Below are 19,890 nucleotides of genomic sequence, written 5' to 3' on the forward strand. Positions count from 1 at the left end.
CCTTACTTTGAAGTGCGCTGCTCCAGCCTGTCGGCTCAGTTGGTGTTGGAGTCGCCTACAGGAGAGACCTACCGTGCAGCATGGCAGCCTGAAACCATAGGGAAGAGAGAAGGAGGAGGGAGAAAAGCGGTATTTTTTTCTCTTTCGGGTGCCTTTTTTTTCTCCGTAAACCGACTCAAACCTGAACGGACTGTATGTGGACGCGTTGCGGAGACGACTACTGTGGATTATACGCACTTTTTTGTGGATAAAACAACAACAACTGGAGTTTAATTTAAGGAGAGAACTAGTGGATCGATGGTAAGTTACAAGAGTATGTGCCTCCTCAAACTGGCCCCCATTGGAGTTCCCTTTGATGTGCTGTTGACTCGCCTTTTGAAGTAATGTTCAGGGGGAAATTAACCGCTTTTCTTTCGTTAAAAAGACCCCAAAAAAAACCGCGTCGGATCGTTTATGCATCATTCATTTAATGTTCGTTTCGATATTGTTAGATCCATATTTAAAGTTAAAGTAGAACATTTAGTAGTAGACTAGCTCGTTTCTTTTGTGGAATTCCTCCCCCACAAGATCTGAGACTTTGGTGTACTTGGGATTGGACGTTAAAGAGGAGTTGTTTTTCGCCTTAAATGCAACATTTAAGAACCTTTTTGAAAGACTACGTGACAGCGAGTGGGGTTGTAATGTACGCAGTCGCTTTGAATGTAATTTTGAAGGGTTGCTTATTTTTTCGAAAAGTAGCCTGAAAGATTTAGCATAGGAAGATTTAGAGTCAGTGTCCGGAGCTGCTTCTCTACTGTCTCTGACAAGTTAAACACTTGAGCAATGTAACCGTTTGTCAGTGATACAAGTGACATATGCAATCAGTGTTGCACATCAGCCGCTGATACACTGTAACAGTGATGCTTTGCGGTGTAAAAAGTGATCATCTGTAACAAACTTCTCATAAATCTCTGCGATAATGGAACAAGAGATCGCTCGACCTTTGAAACATTTGAGCATGTTAAAGCTGCAGTATGTAGTACACCAAACACAGAAGCCAGCTGCAGCCAGTAAACTCCATTAACTATTTTGGTCACGTTTTTCGATCTCTCCGAGTTCGTCCCACATCAATGTCCTACAGGTACTCGCGGGGAGGCTCAATTTGACGTGATTTAGTCGCCTGTGATGAGATGTTGAGACGTAGAAATGACTGCCCCAGAAATGAGAAAGTGGCAGGGATGGTAGAAAGACATGTGCTTACATTCCGCAGCAGGCAGTCAGGCTACAACCCCTGACATCAGGTGTGATGGATCTGGAAGCTTTAATAAAGCCGTGTCCGTTGGAAGGATTATGACTAGGCTAATTATTAATGGTGATAAGTTTATTAGCCCCGCTTGACACAGGCTACGTGTGATTACTAGGCTACTTCTGGTGAAAAGGGAAGATCATGTAGATTCAGTTCAGGCATCGCTCAGGTGGTTTCTGCTCGACTGTACATGTGAAAGAAATCACTGTTAAATTCTTGTAAATGTAACCAATAGCGCATCGGTAGAAATCACATTCCAGTTTGAGATATGAAGAAATGCTGTTTATGTAATGCTGCTGCAGCGTTTTCTCACATTTTTTCTGTGAACTAGACTGTATTTTTCTATAGAAGTCAGTGAGGGTCTGAAAAGACTCTTACTGCGTCTCTCTCCCTTTGAAGTTGGCGCGGATCTGGTTTTGATTAGATCAATATTTTGTGTTTCAGAGAGTAGATGAGCAGCCAGAGAGAAGCTCCCCCGCTGACATAAGAGAGTGAGGAGATTACAGTAGAAGCTCAGAGGAGGCGAACAACACACAGGCTCTCTCCTGCTGCCTTCAGAGCCATGAGCCGGGCGCTCATGGACCATATCGCCAGTAGTTTCCGAGAAGATGCTCCTCGACCCCCGGTGCCGGGGGAGGAGGGCGAGGCGCCCTGCTACCCCGGCAAACTCGCAATGATGAAACCCCTGGAACCCCCCAAATCGGTTTTGCTCGGCTCTCCGGGATCCTCCGCGAGGAGGAACGAAGATGGTCTTGGGGAGCCAGAGGGGAGTGCCTCCCCGGACTCGCCGCTTTCCCGGTGGACAAAGTCTTTGCACTCTCTCCTCGGGGACCAGGACGGTGCTCTTCTTTTTAGGACATTCCTGGAGCGAGAGAAATGTGTCGATACTTTAGACTTTTGGTTTGCCTGCAATGGCTTCAGGCAAATGGACCTCAAGGATACCAAAACGCAGAGAGTCGCCAAAGCAATTTACAAGCGCTACATCGAAAACAACAGCATTGTCGCCAAACAGCTCAAGCCAGCGACTAAAACCTTCATACGGGATAATGTCAAGAAGCAACACATAGACTCTGCGATGTTCGACCAGGCGCAGACGGAGATCCAAACCAACATGGAGGAGAACGCGTACCAGATGTTTCTGACCTCTGACATTTACCTCGAGTACGTGAGGACTGGGGGAGAAAACCCGAATCACGTCAGCTCGAACGGATTGGGTGACCTGAAAGTTGTATGTGGATACCTGCCCACGCTCAATGAAGAGGAGGAGTGGAATTGTGATTTCAAAGCCAAAGCGCTGGTTGGATTGTCGGCGAAGGCGCAGAGGACCACCGTGTCCATGAGGGCGGTGGAGGTGATGGAACGAGGATACAGGTATGGTTGCAACACCTTTTTAAACTGTTTAGCTAAGAAGCCATGCTGCACATTAGTTAAATTCACATTACAAGCAACTAGACACCTTATTATCATGCGTAAAAGTGCAACGCATGTTTTCCCCTCAATTACTTCAGGGTTTCCTCTTAAATGTGTAGAAAACTCAGTCTGTCTTTCACTCCCTGGCTCTATGGCCCCTCTCACCATCTCCAGCAGCAGCAGCCCTCTGATGGCGCTCGCCTGGATTTCCGGGGCTTTGAAATAGTTCAGCAGAATGAGGGATCATCTTCCACGGGAAAAGTTCACAGAGCATGGCTGGCTCTGGCCCCAGCCAGCAAATAATAGATGATGACATTGTTATGCTATGCCTCCTCCTGTACCACACTGCCGTTGGTAGAGAAATAAATCTATAGCAGATATTTAGACGGCACTTTGAAATGGATGTTTTTTTGTAGCTTCATTTTGATGCTTATGTCCTTTCGAACTCTGCCTGCCCATTTTTAGTAAAAGAGTAAAATCAAAGTTCACATAAAAAAAAAATGCATCCCAATATGCTCTTCTTGAGGACTTTTATGGACCTATAGAATTAATGTTGTTTTAAATAGAAGTCCCAACATGGAGACATCTTCTGATAGATGAATAGAAGTTGCTCAGATCTTACCTTTTATGAGTATGACATGTAGGCTAAGTAAACTGACAGCTACCTGCTTTGGGCCACATGGATTGACAACTTGTGTGTGATGATAGGAGCGGAGGGGACTTTCCTACAGTGGGATGCTTGTTGCTTAAAGTGAAAGAATAGTCCTCTTTTGACATGAAGTCCCATTGTCACCTTACAGATTCAAAACATGTGGAACCCATTTCTCCCTTTTCCGCTTCCCTCTCCTCACCTCTTCTCATCTGACTTATTAAAAACAAACCCTGAATGGCAGCAGCTACAGTACAGAATCAACATCCACCTCCCCACCACCCTAACCCTCTCAATCTCTCCTTCCCTCTTTTCTCATTTGAGTCAATTCTCCTCTGATTTCCTCTTTTGCTGCTTTGCCCCCGCCTTCTCCACTTTTTTATCTTTTTTGTACCTTTTGAAAACTCAGGGATGGGGACAACAAGACATGCTTTTGGAGCGAAAGTGAGGGGAAAGAGAGCGGAAAGGAAGGACACAGAGAGAGAGTAAGGGGTAGTGGGAGTGGGGAGTGCACCTCATGAAAGAAAGGGAGGGAGGAGAAAGGATAAATGAGGGGTGAGAGAGAGAGGCAGGGAGGGAAGAATGCAAGGCCAGCTGTGTTAAATACCTGACTCTTTGCAAGCCCCTCTGAAGGTCAGCCTGGAGCTGGGGGCCTACAGCTTTAGTCCTGCTGGGTCTCTCCCACATGAAGAGCCCCCTTTTTTCCCTCTTCCCTTTCTTTCCTTCTCTGACACACTCTCATGCTTCCGCTCTATACTCCCCCCGCCTCTTTTGGTCACCCCTTTTTCTCCTCCTGTACCATGGCAAGAATGCATGCACAGCGGGAGATGAATGCTGAGGAAAGAGTGAGTGTGAATGAGAGAAATGGAAAGAGAGAAATTGTGGGCATAAATGCTGCGTGAAGAGAAAACCACAGCTTTCCCAGTGGAGATGAACTTGTATTTGAAGGCTGGAGACTGCCAGCCGCCAGAGTAGCCGGTCACATCCATGCATTAGTTGTTATTGGTAGCAACTATTGAACACATGAATCACTACTTCCTCTTAATGTCATTAAAACCTCCAGAAGATACAACCTCTCTTGATCCTTAACATAAGTGAAATACAAATGGAATGTCACCCACCTGTTGGATACTGTTTCATAGTGTTGTATTAGGATTAATCTGATTTCTGTTGTTGTAACCTCTCCAGATCATACAAGAGAGGAGACTCACTCAACCCCTGCCATGTGGGCTCTTTTGCCCCCGTCAGCAGCACCAATGACAGCGAGGTGTCCAGTGACGCCTTGACCGACGATGCCATGTCTGTGACTGACAGCAGTGTGTAAGTGAATATTAACTCTGTGTGTGTGTGTGTGTGTGTGTGTGTGTGTGTGTGTGTGTGTGTGTGTGTGTGTGTGTGTGAGAATTGTGGCCCCTTGAAAACACTTAAAGATACCCTGGAGCAGCCAGAATAAGCATGAGTTAGGTTCCATCCTTGCATTTAAAAAAGAAAACGACACTGTTTTCGATTATATATTTCAACATTATTCTGTAAACGAAGAGAGACTTTGTGAGTTTATACATGGGAATGAGTATAGAGGCTTTACCTTTAGTGCATCAGTTGACACTGTTGGTAAGAGTTTCACAAAGTAGTGTAGCAACTAGTGGTACGTTTGAGTATCTTGTTATTACTGTATTCAATTAACTCCTTAATAATTCAGTCTATAAAATGTCACAAGTTGTGAGATTCCATGCTAAAATGTTTTGTCTGACCAACAATCCAAAACATAAAAATATAAAATGTACAACGAAAAGTAGCAAAAAAATTATTTTTCAACAACCCGAAAATGAGCAAATGTTTGGCACTTTTCCTTGCTAAATGTCGTAAATGATTAGTCAATTTTCAAAACTGTTGTTGATTAACCACCTATGGGTTGACTAATCATGGAATTGGCTAGTCGTTTCAGCATACAAATAATGCGTATTATGCCTCTGTCCACATGTGGTTTGTGCTTATCTGTGTACGTGCCTCGGACCTCGTTCTTCATACGGATTACTTGGCGTAATCACGTGTCTCTCAAGTGACAGGGTACTATGAAGTCATTGCATGGTGCACAGCTCAAGGCCAAGAGCGCTCAGGTCAGTTGGTTTTTGGGCGGAAAGCAGAAAAATCTTGGTGCAAGTTCTTCTTTACCTCATCTCACGTGGGCTGCGTCAAGGCCTACAGTATATGGATGATGTCACTGAAGCAGCAAGGTTAACCATGACCAAGCTAAAGACACTTACAGACTGAGACACTGATGTTCAGTGCAACCAGTGGCCTGGGCTACACATAAATATGGCAGCTATAAAGAGTTGTTTTTTTTTTTGTTTTTTTTTTATAACAGGGTCCTCTGCTCTGGCATATCTCTAGACAGCCATGCTTCAAAGAGGCCGAGGCCCATATAGTCCTGTTCTGCTGTACTTTGCCCAGTGCAGTTATAAAGCCCTGGCCACAGGGACACAACCCCTCAGAATATCTGCCGCTCTTTAGGTCAGTTAAAAGGACCCATAAACATTTGAATCTCATTTACAGATAAAGACAAGAATAAAAAAAAAAAAAAAGGGAAAAAGCAACGGGGAGGAGGCGGTTGGGTGGGAAGAGAAAGAGAGTGGTGGAGGGGGGATTTTTGCTTATATCTTATTTATGGATTTGCTTGGACGCTGGGGAATGCAGCTGCGCAGACTTCAAACATTACCTTATCTTACAAACCAGCCTTTTGATGTGCGGAGATCAGAGGCTGGCTGCGCTTGCCAAATGAAGATTGGGAGGAGGGGGTGGGGGGGTGGTTGCTTATGCGCATGACTGTGGCATTTCAAAGCAAAAGTGGAAAAGTGCTCCTCGGTTAGGCTAGGTCACCAGGAAACTGCTGTTTTAGCATGGAGAAGAGACACTGTTTTACACTGTCAAGTGCTTCGGTTTGAAGCTTGAGCTTTTGTTGTTTGATTTAATTTTTTAGCCAGTCAGACATTCAGTCCCTCAGATAGATTTAACCAGGTTAGTTACACCCTTGGGTCCTGTCCTGCAGTAACTCTTTGAAGAAATATAATTGTTGCTAATGCTAACTGTGTCCTCAGCTCAACAGAAAAGTCAGTAGGGGAATGCTAATGCTGACACTACTTCTAGCCTGTAGAGCAGAGTGCACTGTGACTGCAGAGGTTTTTTTTTTTTTGTAAGTGTGTGTAGTGTTGAAAGGAAATAGCCTGCAGGATGCCCAGTTCTGTGCTGAAGCCAGAGATGAAAATTAGTGTCATTTCTAGGGCAAGCAAGAACTCCTACCACCTCACTCACAACCATGTAACCCGGTTTGCTCTGATACACAAACGAGACCGGAAATGCTGATATGATTTACCTCTGAGTACTTTTTTTTTTTTTTTAATTCTCAAATTGAGTCTAAAAGATGAAAAACAAAATGGATGGCATAATGAATTAATTAGATTTATTCTTGCTTGAACTGCATTTGATCTACCCTGTTAGCTAATAAGCTTCTTCCTGAATGGCTGTTTGGTCTTAAATCATGTATCTTATTGGGTAAATGACCTTTGTGATCTGTCTGTACACCCTCAGAGATGGCATCCCTCCGTATAAACTGGGCTCAAAGAAACAGATACAGAGGGAGATGCAGCGCAACATGAGGATGAACAGCCAAGTCTCTCTGCCTGCTTTTCCTGTAAGTACACACACACACACACACACACACACACACACACACACACACACATGCACACATAACCACACATACACATGCTCCAAAGTCTTTTTGAACCTGGGTCCCACAGTGTAATTTCCATACCACCCTCTGTTCCGGGTCTCTCTTGGTTCTATGAATAGTACCGCACAAACTGTATTCGGCATTCTCAATTGAACAACACCAGCAAAGATCTGAAGAGTAACGTCAAAGACCCAGCCTCCCACACATGCACACACACACACACACACACACACACACTCTGACATAAGCGCATATTCACATACAAACACAAGCGCCCCTCGCTACCTTTGGTGTCACCTACACCCCCATTAGGGTTCCTTGAAGTCTGCAGGAGCAGAGGGGGGGTCTCTAAGCTGTTTATCGCCGCAGCGCTCGGAACACACCAGGGTTTTTCTTCCCTACCGATGCTGTAAATATGGAGAATAGGGAGAAATGAGGAAGATCTCTGCCGCTTTATCCCGAGGGCTCTGAAATCAGCCCGGCTCCCAACAAAAACACAAAGATACTCAGACACATTCACACACACATGCACGCACACACAGCGCTTTGATCCAAGGATGAATAGGGCAAACGCACAGGGAAGTGACAACTTCCAACAGAGCTGGCCCCCTTTTTTTTCACAGCACCCCCACCCCCCTACACATACACACATTCAACCAGCCCCCCCTCCCCTAAAAGTGAGGGATCTTAGGGAAGAGTTAGTCATGTGAGCTCTCAGTGGGTCAGAGGGGAGTTTGTGGCTTAAGGCTTAAGAAAGGCTAACTTCAGTTTGACAGAAGAACAGGAAACATCTTGCAGAAGTCGTAGTAACAGAAGCAGCTTGTTGAAATAAACTTGATGTAACCCCCTTTTTTCCTCAACATTATGAGACATGCAGCAAGTGTTGCTTGGATGAGGAAAAAATCCACAGATTGGTTCACGTCACTCTTCTCTAACTGTCCCCCTTTTCGCTTTATTTTCGCTTTTATTCATGTTTTGGTTTTCCGTCAGATTTTTGGCGATGGCTTCCATTCCCATGGTGCACCAGCCCCAGGCTCCATCACAGTGTCTCTTTTTCTCGCTCTTTTCTCCCCTTCATCCCTACAACAAAGGGATGGGAGAAACAAAAAGAGGAAGAAAAATCAAGAAAGCCCCTGTGCAAAAATGCAAATAATTTAAGATGTGTGCGCACACACACACACACACACATTCTCATTCTGTCACTATACTGTAACTCAAAGGTGCCCAGTGTGTGACAAAGGAGGGGGGATAAATTACCTCAACCTTTCTGATCTCCCATCCTTTTTGGCACCTTTATCTCTTTCCTTCAATCCGTCCCTCTCTTCATTTTCTCTTTCTCTTCCCCCTGCGAGCACACATCTCTGCATCTCAACATCTCCCATTTTTTTTTTTTAATCCCTCATCCTTTCCTCCCTGGAGTTCTCTTCCACCCCCTGTCGATATGTGGCTTTTATTCCTAGATGTAAAGCCACTGCTTCCCATCTATCTATCCCTCCATCCCTCCCTCTACCACCCTATTCTTCCCCCACTGAGTGTTTGATATTTGACGAGGAAGCCTTTGAAGTGAGCTGACTTTAAAGAGGCCTGCTGATGATGACAGAGGGAACCAGCCGAGGCCAAGCCCAGCATGACCATACACCAGGCCTGCCACCCCTTGAAACAACCCCGTAGCCCTGGGTGCCTATGAGAGTGCCCTGATCACTACCACCAATGGTGGAGCAGGCCCTGGTGGAGAACGATGCATAAATGTAGACAGATGAGGGGAAAGGAGTATGAATATCTTTGTAGAAGTTGGGGAGGGTTGGCGTTTGGTCATGAAGGAATGACACATGATACGATGGCTAACCAATCTCCTTGTCCCTAAAGCGTACCTGCCGTCCACCCAAGGAGATGGTCCCAATGGAGCCGTCACAGTTTGCAGCTCAGCTCATCTCCCGCCTGGAGAGCCTGAAGAGAAAGCAGGACACCCTCAACTCTCTGGAGGAGAAGCTGCAGCAGATTCAGGAGGTTTGTATAAGATTGTTTTTTTTTTTTTTTTTTTTACTTGAGGAGTCAACTGTAAGGTGTTTTCTTTTTTTTTATATATATATATATTCCTCAGTTGATGATTTTGTATGCCTTGTTACCAGGAGGAGGAAAAAGAAGACACAGAGATCATAGGAAGTGCTCCCCAGCTCTCTCCCCACCCCTTGACCCTCCTCCCTGGCTCCTCTGACGAGGACCCCCAGGCAATTCTGGACGAACACCTGTCTCGCGTCCTGAAGACCCCCGGCTGCCAGTCCCCCGCTGTCATCCGCCACTCACCTCGCTCCAGCTCCCCAGAGCACAGGCCCATCATGCGGGCAGGCTTTGGAATCAAGGCCCTGGTTAGGACAGGGCCCTCCAGTTCTTCTGTCTCTAGTCCTGACCAAGGGGCTATCACTCTGGCCTTGGGCCCTAACAGGACCTTCGTAAGCAGGCAGAGTACAAAACACATCCACCACCACTACATCCACCACCATGCCAGTCCTAAGACTAAGGAGCAAATTGAAAGGGAGGCAGCCCTCAGGGTGCATGGCCTGTGCTCCAGCAGTGCTGAGTGCCAACCTTGCCAGCCTTACCAGCGCAGCCGCAGCCTGGGCAGGGAGATGTGTGGGTCGGTCTCAGCAGACAGCAGTGTGGGGTCAGTTCCAAGCACCTCTTTGATATTCATGTCTTGTTAATTTATGTTTTTTCTTGTGTTGATTGTATAAAAAATGAACAATACTAATTCTCTGTCTCTCTCTCTTCCTCCCAGGCGTTCCAGCTCTCTGTCCAGGCGCATGTGTCGTTCAGGGGCTGAGGATGGAGTAGCAGAAAGGTGCATGGAGGACTTACAGCTGCCCAGTGACACGGCAGATCCCACCCAGAATGTGCTGCAGTGGATCCTGGAAAGTAAACGGCAAGGCAGGCACAAGTCTCACAGGTAAGCAGTTATTATAACTTGGAGTGCTTTGGTTTTTAAGTGGTCTAAAATATCATAATGTATGTCTCACCATTGCACGTTGTTACTGCATGTAGTCTTATTTCTATTCTTCCTTGCAGTAACCAGAGCACCAAGAAATCCTTTGGAGGCTCCTCTACGCAGACACACACGTGGGGTGGTGGTGGAAGCTGTGGCCACCTACGTAGCCACCAGCCAGCCCAACCATTCATCCAGGACCCAGCCATGCCTCCCCTGCCCCCTCCCAACACTTTGGCCCAGCTGGAGGAGGCCTGCCGCAGACTGGAGGAGGTCTCCACCAAGACCACCAAGCAAAGGTACCAAGAAACTAGAGAGCAGTTGTTGGAATATTGCTTTTAGCCTCAGTCTGCTTTTTCACTGCAGGAAACATCAGTGAGTATTTTTGATCCAAGTAATAAAGTTTATGCCATATCTCTTCCCAGGCATTCAATGTCCAGTCTCCAGCAAGAGAAGAGCCACCTAGTGCCTGTCCAGGGTGAAGGGTCCGTCCCTCTGTCTCTAGCCAATCCCAGCCCTGCTGGCCTCCTCACCACCAGCCCCGGTCTCCAATCAGAAGAGTACGATGCCTCTAGCGTCCTGCCCTCCCTCTCCTCTCCTCTTCTCTGCTCCTCTTCCTCCTCCTCTCAGCCATAACCTCCACCTTGCAGTGTACTTCTACCCTTTTAACTCTTCCTGCTTGTCACCCGCACTGCTCACCGCACATGTAGGGAGACAGACGAGTAGTCATCTGCAAACATACACATCCCACACGTGCACTCATCCACATACAGTCACTCAAAAAAGAAGGTGACCCCCTTTGCAAAGCTTGTTTTAAGTTTTGTACACATATGCCTGGCTCTGCCTCTGTTTACATGAATATTATATATTTGTGTGTAGTCACTGCACCACCTGACTGAGACATCCCTTTCATATATATATGTATCATTTTTATTGGCTGTCCTTCAGTGAGCTGGCCGTCAGCTGGGGCGAGCAGAGCTTTGCAAAGTGAGCTCCTCTGAAGTGGGCCTACTAAGCCTTGGACATAGCTGAAGGGGAATTGATAATACTGTGCCCCTTCTCCATGCACACTCAACACATAAGTACACACTTATTGATGGCACTAGGTCACTCACTCACTAGTGTTATTCTTCAGTCAGGGTGCTGTTACTGTAGTTCTGCTCTGGTATTGTAGTCGATTGCTGTTAAATTCCTTTAGAAGCTTCGCTTCGTTTCTCATTTCTCTTTTGAGCATTATCTTGTTAAGCATCATGAGTGTGACTCATTCTAACGCATCCTCTCACTTTTTGTCTACTTTCAGGATGAAGGAGTGTAAAAAGGGTTTCGGAGGCGAGACAGTGGTGACATATTTCTTCTGCGGTGAGGAGATCCCCTACCGCAGGAACATGAAGAGCCACATTCTCACCCTGGGCCACTTTAAGGAGCAGCTCCGCAAGAAGGGCAACTACAGGTGTGTAGATGGAAATTGGAATACACAGGTGCCGGTTAAAGTTTTACGAGAGAGATGTAAAATGAACTTTTGCCACCGGTGCTTCTATGATATTGTGATTGCCGGCAATAAAACACTATCCATTCGTTGGCCTTGATGTAAAACAATCATTGAGAACAAACTGTTGCCTTTGGGAGTATAAACACAAACCATCTTGCAGACAGTGTTCAGCTCTCCGTCTGAGGAGTGATTTCAGATATCTTCAGTGGTATGGGAGCTCTACGGCTGAATTTGCAATCCATGATCTTTAGTGTCATCTCATCATAACCTTAGTGACATTTAAGACCTTGTCACTCTAACCAGGCTAAAGGTAGCCACAAACTGAAGCAAGAACGGCTAATGTTAGCTAGCTGAAAGGCTACATGCTACACTGTTGAGTGGTAAATTTATACCTTTTGAATTGTGGTCAGTGCCTGTGTGACCTTAAGACCTGATATATTTTCTCCACATTTATTAGGTGCGTGCGTGTGTGTGTTGAAAAGGAAAGGATAAGAGGGAGGGAGGGTGGTGCGGGGGTTAGTGGAAGAGTTTGAACTACAGCGATTTGGGTCCCATCTGGTATTGATTTCCATGCTAAGGCACACTTAATACACATGGCTTTGAAGCCCCGGCCCCTTTCATTTCAACCAACAAAGACTCACACAAATGGCCAGCGTGCAAATTCTTCACTGATGCTATCAGCGCCTCTTTTTTTCTGCCCTGGTGTGTGTGCATGTGAATGTGCTTGCGTTGAACGTGCACAATGTTTACACATGTTGTAATCATTTTATGGATATTTTTGAAAGGCAGATTGTTAAATGCCAGATTTGCTTGTTTGCTGTACTTCAGGGCCCTGACTGAGGCCGCACAGCTTCAATGTGTGTTTGCTGAGAGAGATTTTTACTTTGATTGCTCCTTTCCAGTTGGCATTAGGGGAAAACGATCAAACATTTATTGTTTAGGCTGCCGTGGTCTCCAGGATAAGCATGGCTTGAGTATTGTGTTAATAATTACAAGTATCAAACCATTTCTTGAGGGGAAAAAAAGCAAAAGAAACTTCTTCCTGTCCAGATGTGTGCAGCGTTTTGGGATCAACAAATGTGACAAGCACTTCCCACCCCCACCACCTCTCTTCTTTTCTCTCTGGCTCGCTGTCTCAGTTCCTGTGTCATACCATCCACATTTTTTGGAGAGAGCTGCACGGCGCTTTAATAGCAGCCAGAGAATGTGTGGAGTTGGGTCATTTCAACATGGCAGCGGTTCAACAAAGAACAGTACTGCAGGGCCCTGCCAGACGATATTGGTGCCAGATGTCAGTGCAAACGGAGAGAGAAGGGGGGAAAAAACAGATCTAGCCACATAAAACATGTTCCAGTGGAAATTCAGGCTCTCTCTGTCTCTCTCTCAGCAAAAAAAGATCATTGCTCTTTGAAGATTTTTTTTTAAGAGTAGCACGGCTCCACTTTTTCTTTTTCTTTTTTCCCCTACCTCCTTCAAAAAGGATAGGAGGATACAATTATCAGGCGTGTCTTGTGCTCTAATTCATGTCCTCTTATTTATCTACTTTGTCTTATTTACTCATTTTTATTTCCCTTAGAGAGACCTCCTTGTATTCCGTTTAGTTGAAGCCTTCCTGTATTTCAAATGTAGCTGCTTTTTATTAGCGACCACCCTCGTGCTGATTGGCGCACGTGTACTCAGACCTTTGCGGGTATGTTTTTTTTTTTTTTTTTTTTTTTTAAGACTATAGCTCTTGTTTTAGTATTGCATGTTTCCACTTTGTCAGCCTCCCGTCTCATTAAAAACAAAATGCTCACAAACATACCCACATTCCAGTCACCCCACACAAGGAGCAAATCGAGGCATTTTTCCATTACATAGTTAATGAGTGAATTCTGAGACACCCCCCCCTAACCAACCCACCCCTGCTGGTTTCTCTTCCTCTAAAATGAGGATTGGGGGGGGGGGGGGGGTGCATCATTAATGGCCCAGTGAAGTCATGGCTGACAAGAAGCCCCTCCTTAGATTTTAGTTTTTTCTTACACACACACACAGAAAGTTGTCAGTCGGCTGCCCTTCCTATAGCTCAGCGAGAGCTCATGCTATCAACGGGGGTAACGAAGGACACAGTGTACAGCTAGCTCTTTCTCCTCCTCCTGTCTCCGTTCTTTTCTTTGTCCCTGTAATAATGAAACAGGGATGAGGAGCGAGTGAAAGCCCGTGCATGTGTGTCCTCTAACATGTGCGCGAGTGGGTGTGTAGGAGTGTGTGTGTGGGGGGTAATGACAGGCAGACTTGCAGGCACCCAAAATTTCAGCCTTTGTCAAAGGACCCCTTCATTTGCACGTTGGCCTAATTGGCCCCTGTTAGCCAGGGCAAAGCTCACGGCAACACGATGGAGAAAAAGGAAAGGGAGAAGTAAAAAAGAGAAGGAATGGAGGGAGGGATGAAGAGAGCGAGCCTCTTATTTTCGACTTTTCAGCAGCAGGTTCCACCCCACCCTGAGAAGTCAGTCTGTAGCTCAGCAGGCTTGGTTGATTGTGTACCGAGTGGCTTTTCATGGATGGCGGAAATGAGGCTTAATGTTAAAAAAGGTCAAAAGGGGTGGCAACAAGCTGTTTTAACTTTTGGGGTGTGTGTTTCTTGAGTCATGCTTGTTGTGTATGATAAAGTTTTTGGGTGTTAACTCCCTCTCGTCTCTCTCTGTTGCAGGTACTACTTCAAGAAGGCCAGTGATGAGTTTGAGTGTGGTGCTGTGTTTGAGGAGGTGTCAGACGACGGCTCCTTACTGCCCACCTATGAGGGCAAGATCCTGGGCAAGGTGGAGAGGATGGAGTGAGACCTTCCCATGTTGTGGATTATACAGACGTTTCACACCTCCATGGATGTACTCCCTGCATATGCTCACACACACACACACACACACACACACACACACACACAAAGTATGTCTTTTAAGCTAAGACTGCATGACTGGAAATGTTGTTGAAGGAATGTCAACGAGGTTTGGGCAGATGGACTGGATGAACGATGGACAGGAAAAAGGAAGGAGGACAAGTTATCGCTATTACCGGACTATCGTATGGACAGCCCGCCTTGAAGTGAAGAAAGTGAAAGACTGTGTTGCTGGACTGAAACATCTTCGTGTTTGCAGAAGAGAAAACTCTAGAGACTCTAGGTGAATGACCACTCCTCACAGAAGCGGGCCGGTGGGTTCAAAAGACTGACAGCCTACCTGACCCTGCCTGTGCTGCATCTGCCCATGGGCACTTGCTAGCACACCGCTAATATGTATATGCAGATATACATGTACATTGCATTGTATTGTGATGCTCGTATTGCTGTGTAAAGATTTATATTGCTATTTATTGGAAATATCCCTGCCCTAACCCTATTATTCCTCCATGGACAAGCTGCTTGGAGTTGGAGTAACTTCTCCAATTTTCCACATCTGTGATTCCCCCCCTTCTGAGCATCAGTTCTCAAGCAAAGGAAATGGGTTTTATGCATTTTCTGCCCCTCGTATTGAACTGTAAACTTCAAAAATACCTCTTCAAAAAATCCACTTTGGTTCCTGGAGATTTAGTGGGACATCATCTCTGATCTTTTGGCTGTAGAGCTTACTGCTGAAGCTTTGAGAATGGCTCTGTATCACTTAAAAGCTTGATAATATATTTACTACTGCAGTGCTATTTGTGGCTGTGTCCCCATCTGCTCTGAGTGTACTATGAAAAAAGGAACAAAAATGCTATTAACGTTTAATTCCCAACTCTGGGACTCTGCCCAGCTAGCCTTGATCTGTCGCGTCTTAGTGCCTTTGTTTCAGTGGCGCAGGCATTGCACAAATAGCCTATGTATTTACTATGAGGAAACTGCCCTGAACAGGTCCTAGAGTCCCCAAAATGTGTTTACACCAATATTAATATTTACCAACAAAAAGCTCTATATGTGCTCCCCAACATGCTTACCTATGTGATTGTGTGACTGAGTTGCTTTTGAGTAGGGTTACTCTGTGTGTATTTGAAACCTGCACTATGAGCTGCAGATGATAACGGTGGTGATATACACTATGTCCATAGTGTGTTAATTGAGTACAGTAGCTGTGCCTACATGGATTCTTGCCGTGTTTTACCCAATTTTCAGGGTCCTATTAATCCCTTGGTTTTTACAAGGGGCCTTATGTTGAAAAGATATTTTTATGCCTTTTAGTATCTGTTTCATCATGTTTATGTTTTATAATATTTTTCATGGCTTCCTTGGCTCCACTTGTAAACTGTAAATTATGCGTTCTATAGAGCTCAGTTATAAAAGATGCCTCGGTACTTTAATTATTGTAATTATGAAGAGATGTAGCCTTTATTAAAATGTTCTATTTTTCAAATTAGCAATTGGCTTCCTATGGTTTTGTGTGTGTGTGTGTGTGTGTGTGTGTGTGTGTGTGTGTGTGTGTGTGTGTGTGTCAAACTTCACCACACACACCTCGCTGCGGAGAGTGCAGCTCGTTGGATCCGGTGAGAAATCTCTGCCAGATCTGCATCCATTATCAGCGCTTAATTTACTCCCTGTTGGAAATGTAAAACATGCAGCATTAATTTGGCCACCAGAGCCTCTGTGTGTTTCAGTGTAATACGGAGAGAGAGGAAGAGTATCTAAGTATGTGTTAATGAGACTTCTGGTAAACTAAATGCGTGCCATAAGTACATTTTACCCAGCTGTTTGTATGGTTAAGTGTTCGGCCTCCTGTGGCCCTGCATGAACTGTGTATGAGTGTAATGTAGTCTTTTGCTCACCCATTCAGGGTCCCAGTAAATGGATGATAACTCACAGGGTGGCTGAAAACAGACATGAATGTAAGTTACAGGTATAGATCATCAGGGAGTCTGAGGAGTAACATGTTTTAAGATTAGATTCTGCCTTTAAAGGACAGGTTCACATTTTGTCTTAAAACAGTCAGTTGCCTATATGAACATTTTAACAGGTTTTGCTTGCTGTAATCCTTCTGTTCATACTGGCCAAAGAACCCTTCCTAGTGCATCTGTAATGCAAGTGATGGACAAAATCTACAGTCCTCTTTTTATGCAAAAATGTAATATATGTTAGAAAAATCAAGTGGGTATCTTCCAAAGTTACAGACATTTTAGTACAAAATTCCACTTTTTGCAGCTCAACAAGGAAACCCAAAGAGGGAATTTTATACTAAACAGAGTTAATTTGGATGATACCCACTTGATTTATCTAACTTAAACTGCTGAAGCCTCATATTGGCTTCAGGAAAAAAGTGGAATATATATTGCACAAAATCAGGACTGGATTTTGTCTCAAATGCATTGGGAAGGGACTTCAGCGGCCATTAAAGACTTTTAATGGCCAGTATGAACAGGAGGAATGATAAAAAAAAAACATACTAACAACATACACGCAAGGTCACACTATCAGTACAAGACTCCTATGAACTGAGTTGTAGGTTTAATGAAAATCTACATTTATGTGGCATTATATCATTAATTAAACTAGAGACAAAAAAGTAACAAAACATGGAGTCATTTGGTTGATGTTCTTAGATCACTGATCATTTATAGTCTGAAAGTTTTAACATCTACCCTTTAAAAGCAGGTGTTTTTCAAATTTTTTTCTTATTGTCAACAAATCTCATTAAAATAAATGTGTTAGTTCATCTCTCTCTCAATACTAGCTTACTTCTTTACCCTGTCTGTGGCTCTCAGACGAAAGGCCATTGGTTCCTACTGGAGACGTAAATCTTTATAAGTCATTCAATGGGGACTATTTTTTATGTGGATTAATACACAAGTAGCAATGGCATGGCTCATAGATGTGTTTTTAGAACAGTTTTATGACAACAATGTAGGTTATTGGGACATGAATAATCTGTACCAGGCTACACAGACAGCAATCAGTTACTTTTTGTTTTGGTATTTTCATTGGATTTGTTGGCAATAGAAGAAAAATAGCATTATACTTTAATATCAAACAGATCATAAAATTAATTCTATCCAGCTTTTGTCAAGCTTTTTGTCAGCTGAGACCTGCAGTTGTGTAAGATGTAAAGAAAGCTCTATATCACAGTGTACACCAGGCTACCTTACATGATACCTTGATTAATTTTAACATGTAATAGCTTATAGCTTCACACACATGCACACTGATATCTTCACAAACATTTTGCACACCACACTCCTTTGACACCCTCTTTCCTTTTTAGTTTCATTGGCTAAGAGTGTTACTAATGCTGCCATTCATATTAAAAGGGCATCATGATATTGTTAAAATACCATTTTCAGCCCTTTCATCAGCAAAGGTCAGTGCATACACTTGAAGGCCATCCTTTGGACTCTTTAGAACTAAGAGGGTCTCACTCAGCGGCACTCCACTGTCAGAAGGCCTTGTGAAGCCATCTTTGTATAGAGGGCTATTTTAGATGGGGTCATCTCTTTGAACAGTGCACTGGGCTAGGTAGACTGTAGACTGCTATTCAAACACATAGGTGGGTATTAAGATTTGGGGGCATTTGAGGGTCGCTGAAAACTGTTTATTTGTGTATGTGTATTATTTGTATGACTGCAATCTTAAGCCATAGGTTTACAGAACATTATTTAGCTGGTTCTCTTCCGACTGCACCTTGGCTAAGAAGATGATGGTTATAAAAAACAAAACAAATTGCACTTACATGTGGCACTTTGTAGTTTGGCTTATTTAAAGCTAATGTACTTCTTCAAAGTGATTCTTGCTGTTCTGAGTTTGTACCTTCATGGTTGAGTGCGTCAACTAAATGAAATGTAATGTAATGTAATGGTTCTGTGCATCTGATTTACCGACCACATCTCTGCTTTTCTTTGGCGAAAAAGTAAAAGATAATACGCAGTATTAGTCTGACAAAATAACCTTAACTCAAGATCCCCTTACAGCTTTTACCAGAGCTTTTAATCGCATCTCACAGTCTTAATCAGCGTATGAAGTTTGCTCAGTTTTCAGGGCCACCTCTTATCAAATGGCTAAAGTTAAATACTAAGTCACAGGATGCATGGCCGGATTAAGCTGTTTGGAGGCCCTGGGCAAAATAATTGCTGTTAGGCTCCTGTTAGTCTTGCATTGCCAGACCTTCCTCCACAGCGCTGCGGAGGAGGGTCTGGCTAGTCCACACAGCATTCCGGGATCGGAGAAAAACATGCTCTGGTTTATTGGCATTTCTTTAAACCAATCACAATCGTCTTGGGCGGCGCCAAGCACCAGACGGAGCAATGGTGCCGCTGCAAAATAGCCTCGGGAAGGAACTTGTTTTGGTGGAACATGTATACGTTCAAAGGTTGTTTTAGTCATGCAACAGAAAACTCAGATTGGACAAATTGTCTAGCTAGCTATCTTGATTTACCATGCAGAGATCTGAGGAGCAGTTAACCATAGTCCTCATAAATTGACCAGAGTTTAAAATGCCAACACAAAGAAAGCGGAAGGTGAAATGTCACCTGAACAATCCCGGAAAAGAAATGCCGTTGATGGAGATTAGGCTCCTGTTGTTTCCATGTTCCCATCAAGTACATCTCTATTATTCACAGAGACCTTGAAACGAACCAGTATTCATATGGGGTTTTTCCATTGGCTCTTTTGGCCACGCCGAGCCAAACCATGCCGTGCTGATTTGGGTTTCCATTACTAGTTTTCGTCACTAGCCGTGCCCGAGATGGAATAGGTCCAAAACTCGCCCGACCTGCCTCCAAGCGGGCTGCTGGGCTGATGCGCTGAGCCAGGCCGAGCCAAGTCAGCATGTATATGGAAAACCATACTATACTGGAACAATACTATGATGCTCTAGGTTTTCTGTTTGTCACTTAGTTTGTGGTAATTTTACAAAACACAAGATTATTTAGGAAAATGCATGCATATATATATATACATATAAACATCATTTGTATGTATGCAGGCCCCAGTTGATATAATCAAATTACCAACTTACACCCAGTAAACCTGGGGTTTTTGGGTCTGCTGGAGGTCTGGGGCCACAGGGCAGTTTCACACATTGCTCATTGATAATTCAGCCTTAATGTAATGAGAAATTAGTCAATTTAATGCCAAATGAACAAACTTGAAAACTCTGGAAAAAGCAAATAAATTGAGTTGGGTTTCAGTCTTTTCAGTCAGATTTTTAGGTCTAAGTAAACACCCCGACATCCCCATAATGACACAATGTTTTCTAGTTTAATGTTACATCCATCAGCTATCTGGGACACTGAATGTTTACCACTTTTATAAATCAGCTAGTGAATTGGCACGACTTTGTGCCAACCTGCCACCTCACCCTCACCCTCACCCCACCCTCATGTCCACATCTCTGCCTGCTATTGTTTCCCCCGAT

The 19,890-nt window shown here is 44.3% G+C and overlaps 1 protein-coding gene across 2 annotated transcripts; it reads left to right on the plus strand.

The window, feature by feature from the left end:
* Positions 1-1,847: 1,847 nt before the first annotated feature.
* axin2 (axin 2 (conductin, axil)) lies at positions 1,848-15,906 on the plus strand. 2 transcript variants are annotated; one of them, XM_031312743.2, is made up of 10 exons: positions 1,848-2,656; positions 4,533-4,664; positions 6,930-7,032; positions 8,941-9,081; positions 9,204-9,736; positions 9,851-10,018; positions 10,138-10,353; positions 10,480-10,614; positions 11,355-11,504; positions 14,235-15,906. In XM_031312743.2, the coding sequence occupies exons 1-10, from the start codon at positions 1,848-1,850 to the stop codon at positions 14,359-14,361; spliced, it is 2,514 nt and encodes an 837-aa protein (XP_031168603.1). In that variant the 3' UTR covers positions 14,362-15,906. The 2 variants fall into 2 exon arrangements, with proteins under 2 accessions (XP_031168603.1, XP_035852870.1); XM_035996977.1 differs by lacking the exon at positions 14,235-15,906 and having other exon boundaries at positions 10,480-10,705.
* Positions 15,907-19,890: the final 3,984 nt, after the last annotated feature.

Source organism: Sander lucioperca, chromosome 21 (assembly GCF_008315115.2).
Source record: "Sander lucioperca isolate FBNREF2018 chromosome 21, SLUC_FBN_1.2, whole genome shotgun sequence".
NCBI classification, from domain to species: Eukaryota; Metazoa; Chordata; class Actinopteri; order Perciformes; family Percidae; genus Sander; species Sander lucioperca.

What these genes read in the sequence shown, in the direction of transcription:
- axin2 (XM_031312743.2), top strand. Translation starts at nt 1,848, where the DNA reads ATGAGCCGGGCGCTCATGGACCATATCGCCAGTAGTTTCCGAGAAGAT. An exon ending in GTGATGGAACGAGGATACAG is followed by an intron (nt 2,657 to 4,532) that starts GTATGGTTGCAA and finishes TAACCTCTCCAG; the next exon opens with ATCATACAAGAGAGGAGACT. An exon ending in CGCAAGAAGGGCAACTACAG is followed by an intron (nt 11,505 to 14,234) that starts GTGTGTAGATGG and finishes TCTCTGTTGCAG; the next exon opens with GTACTACTTCAAGAAGGCCA.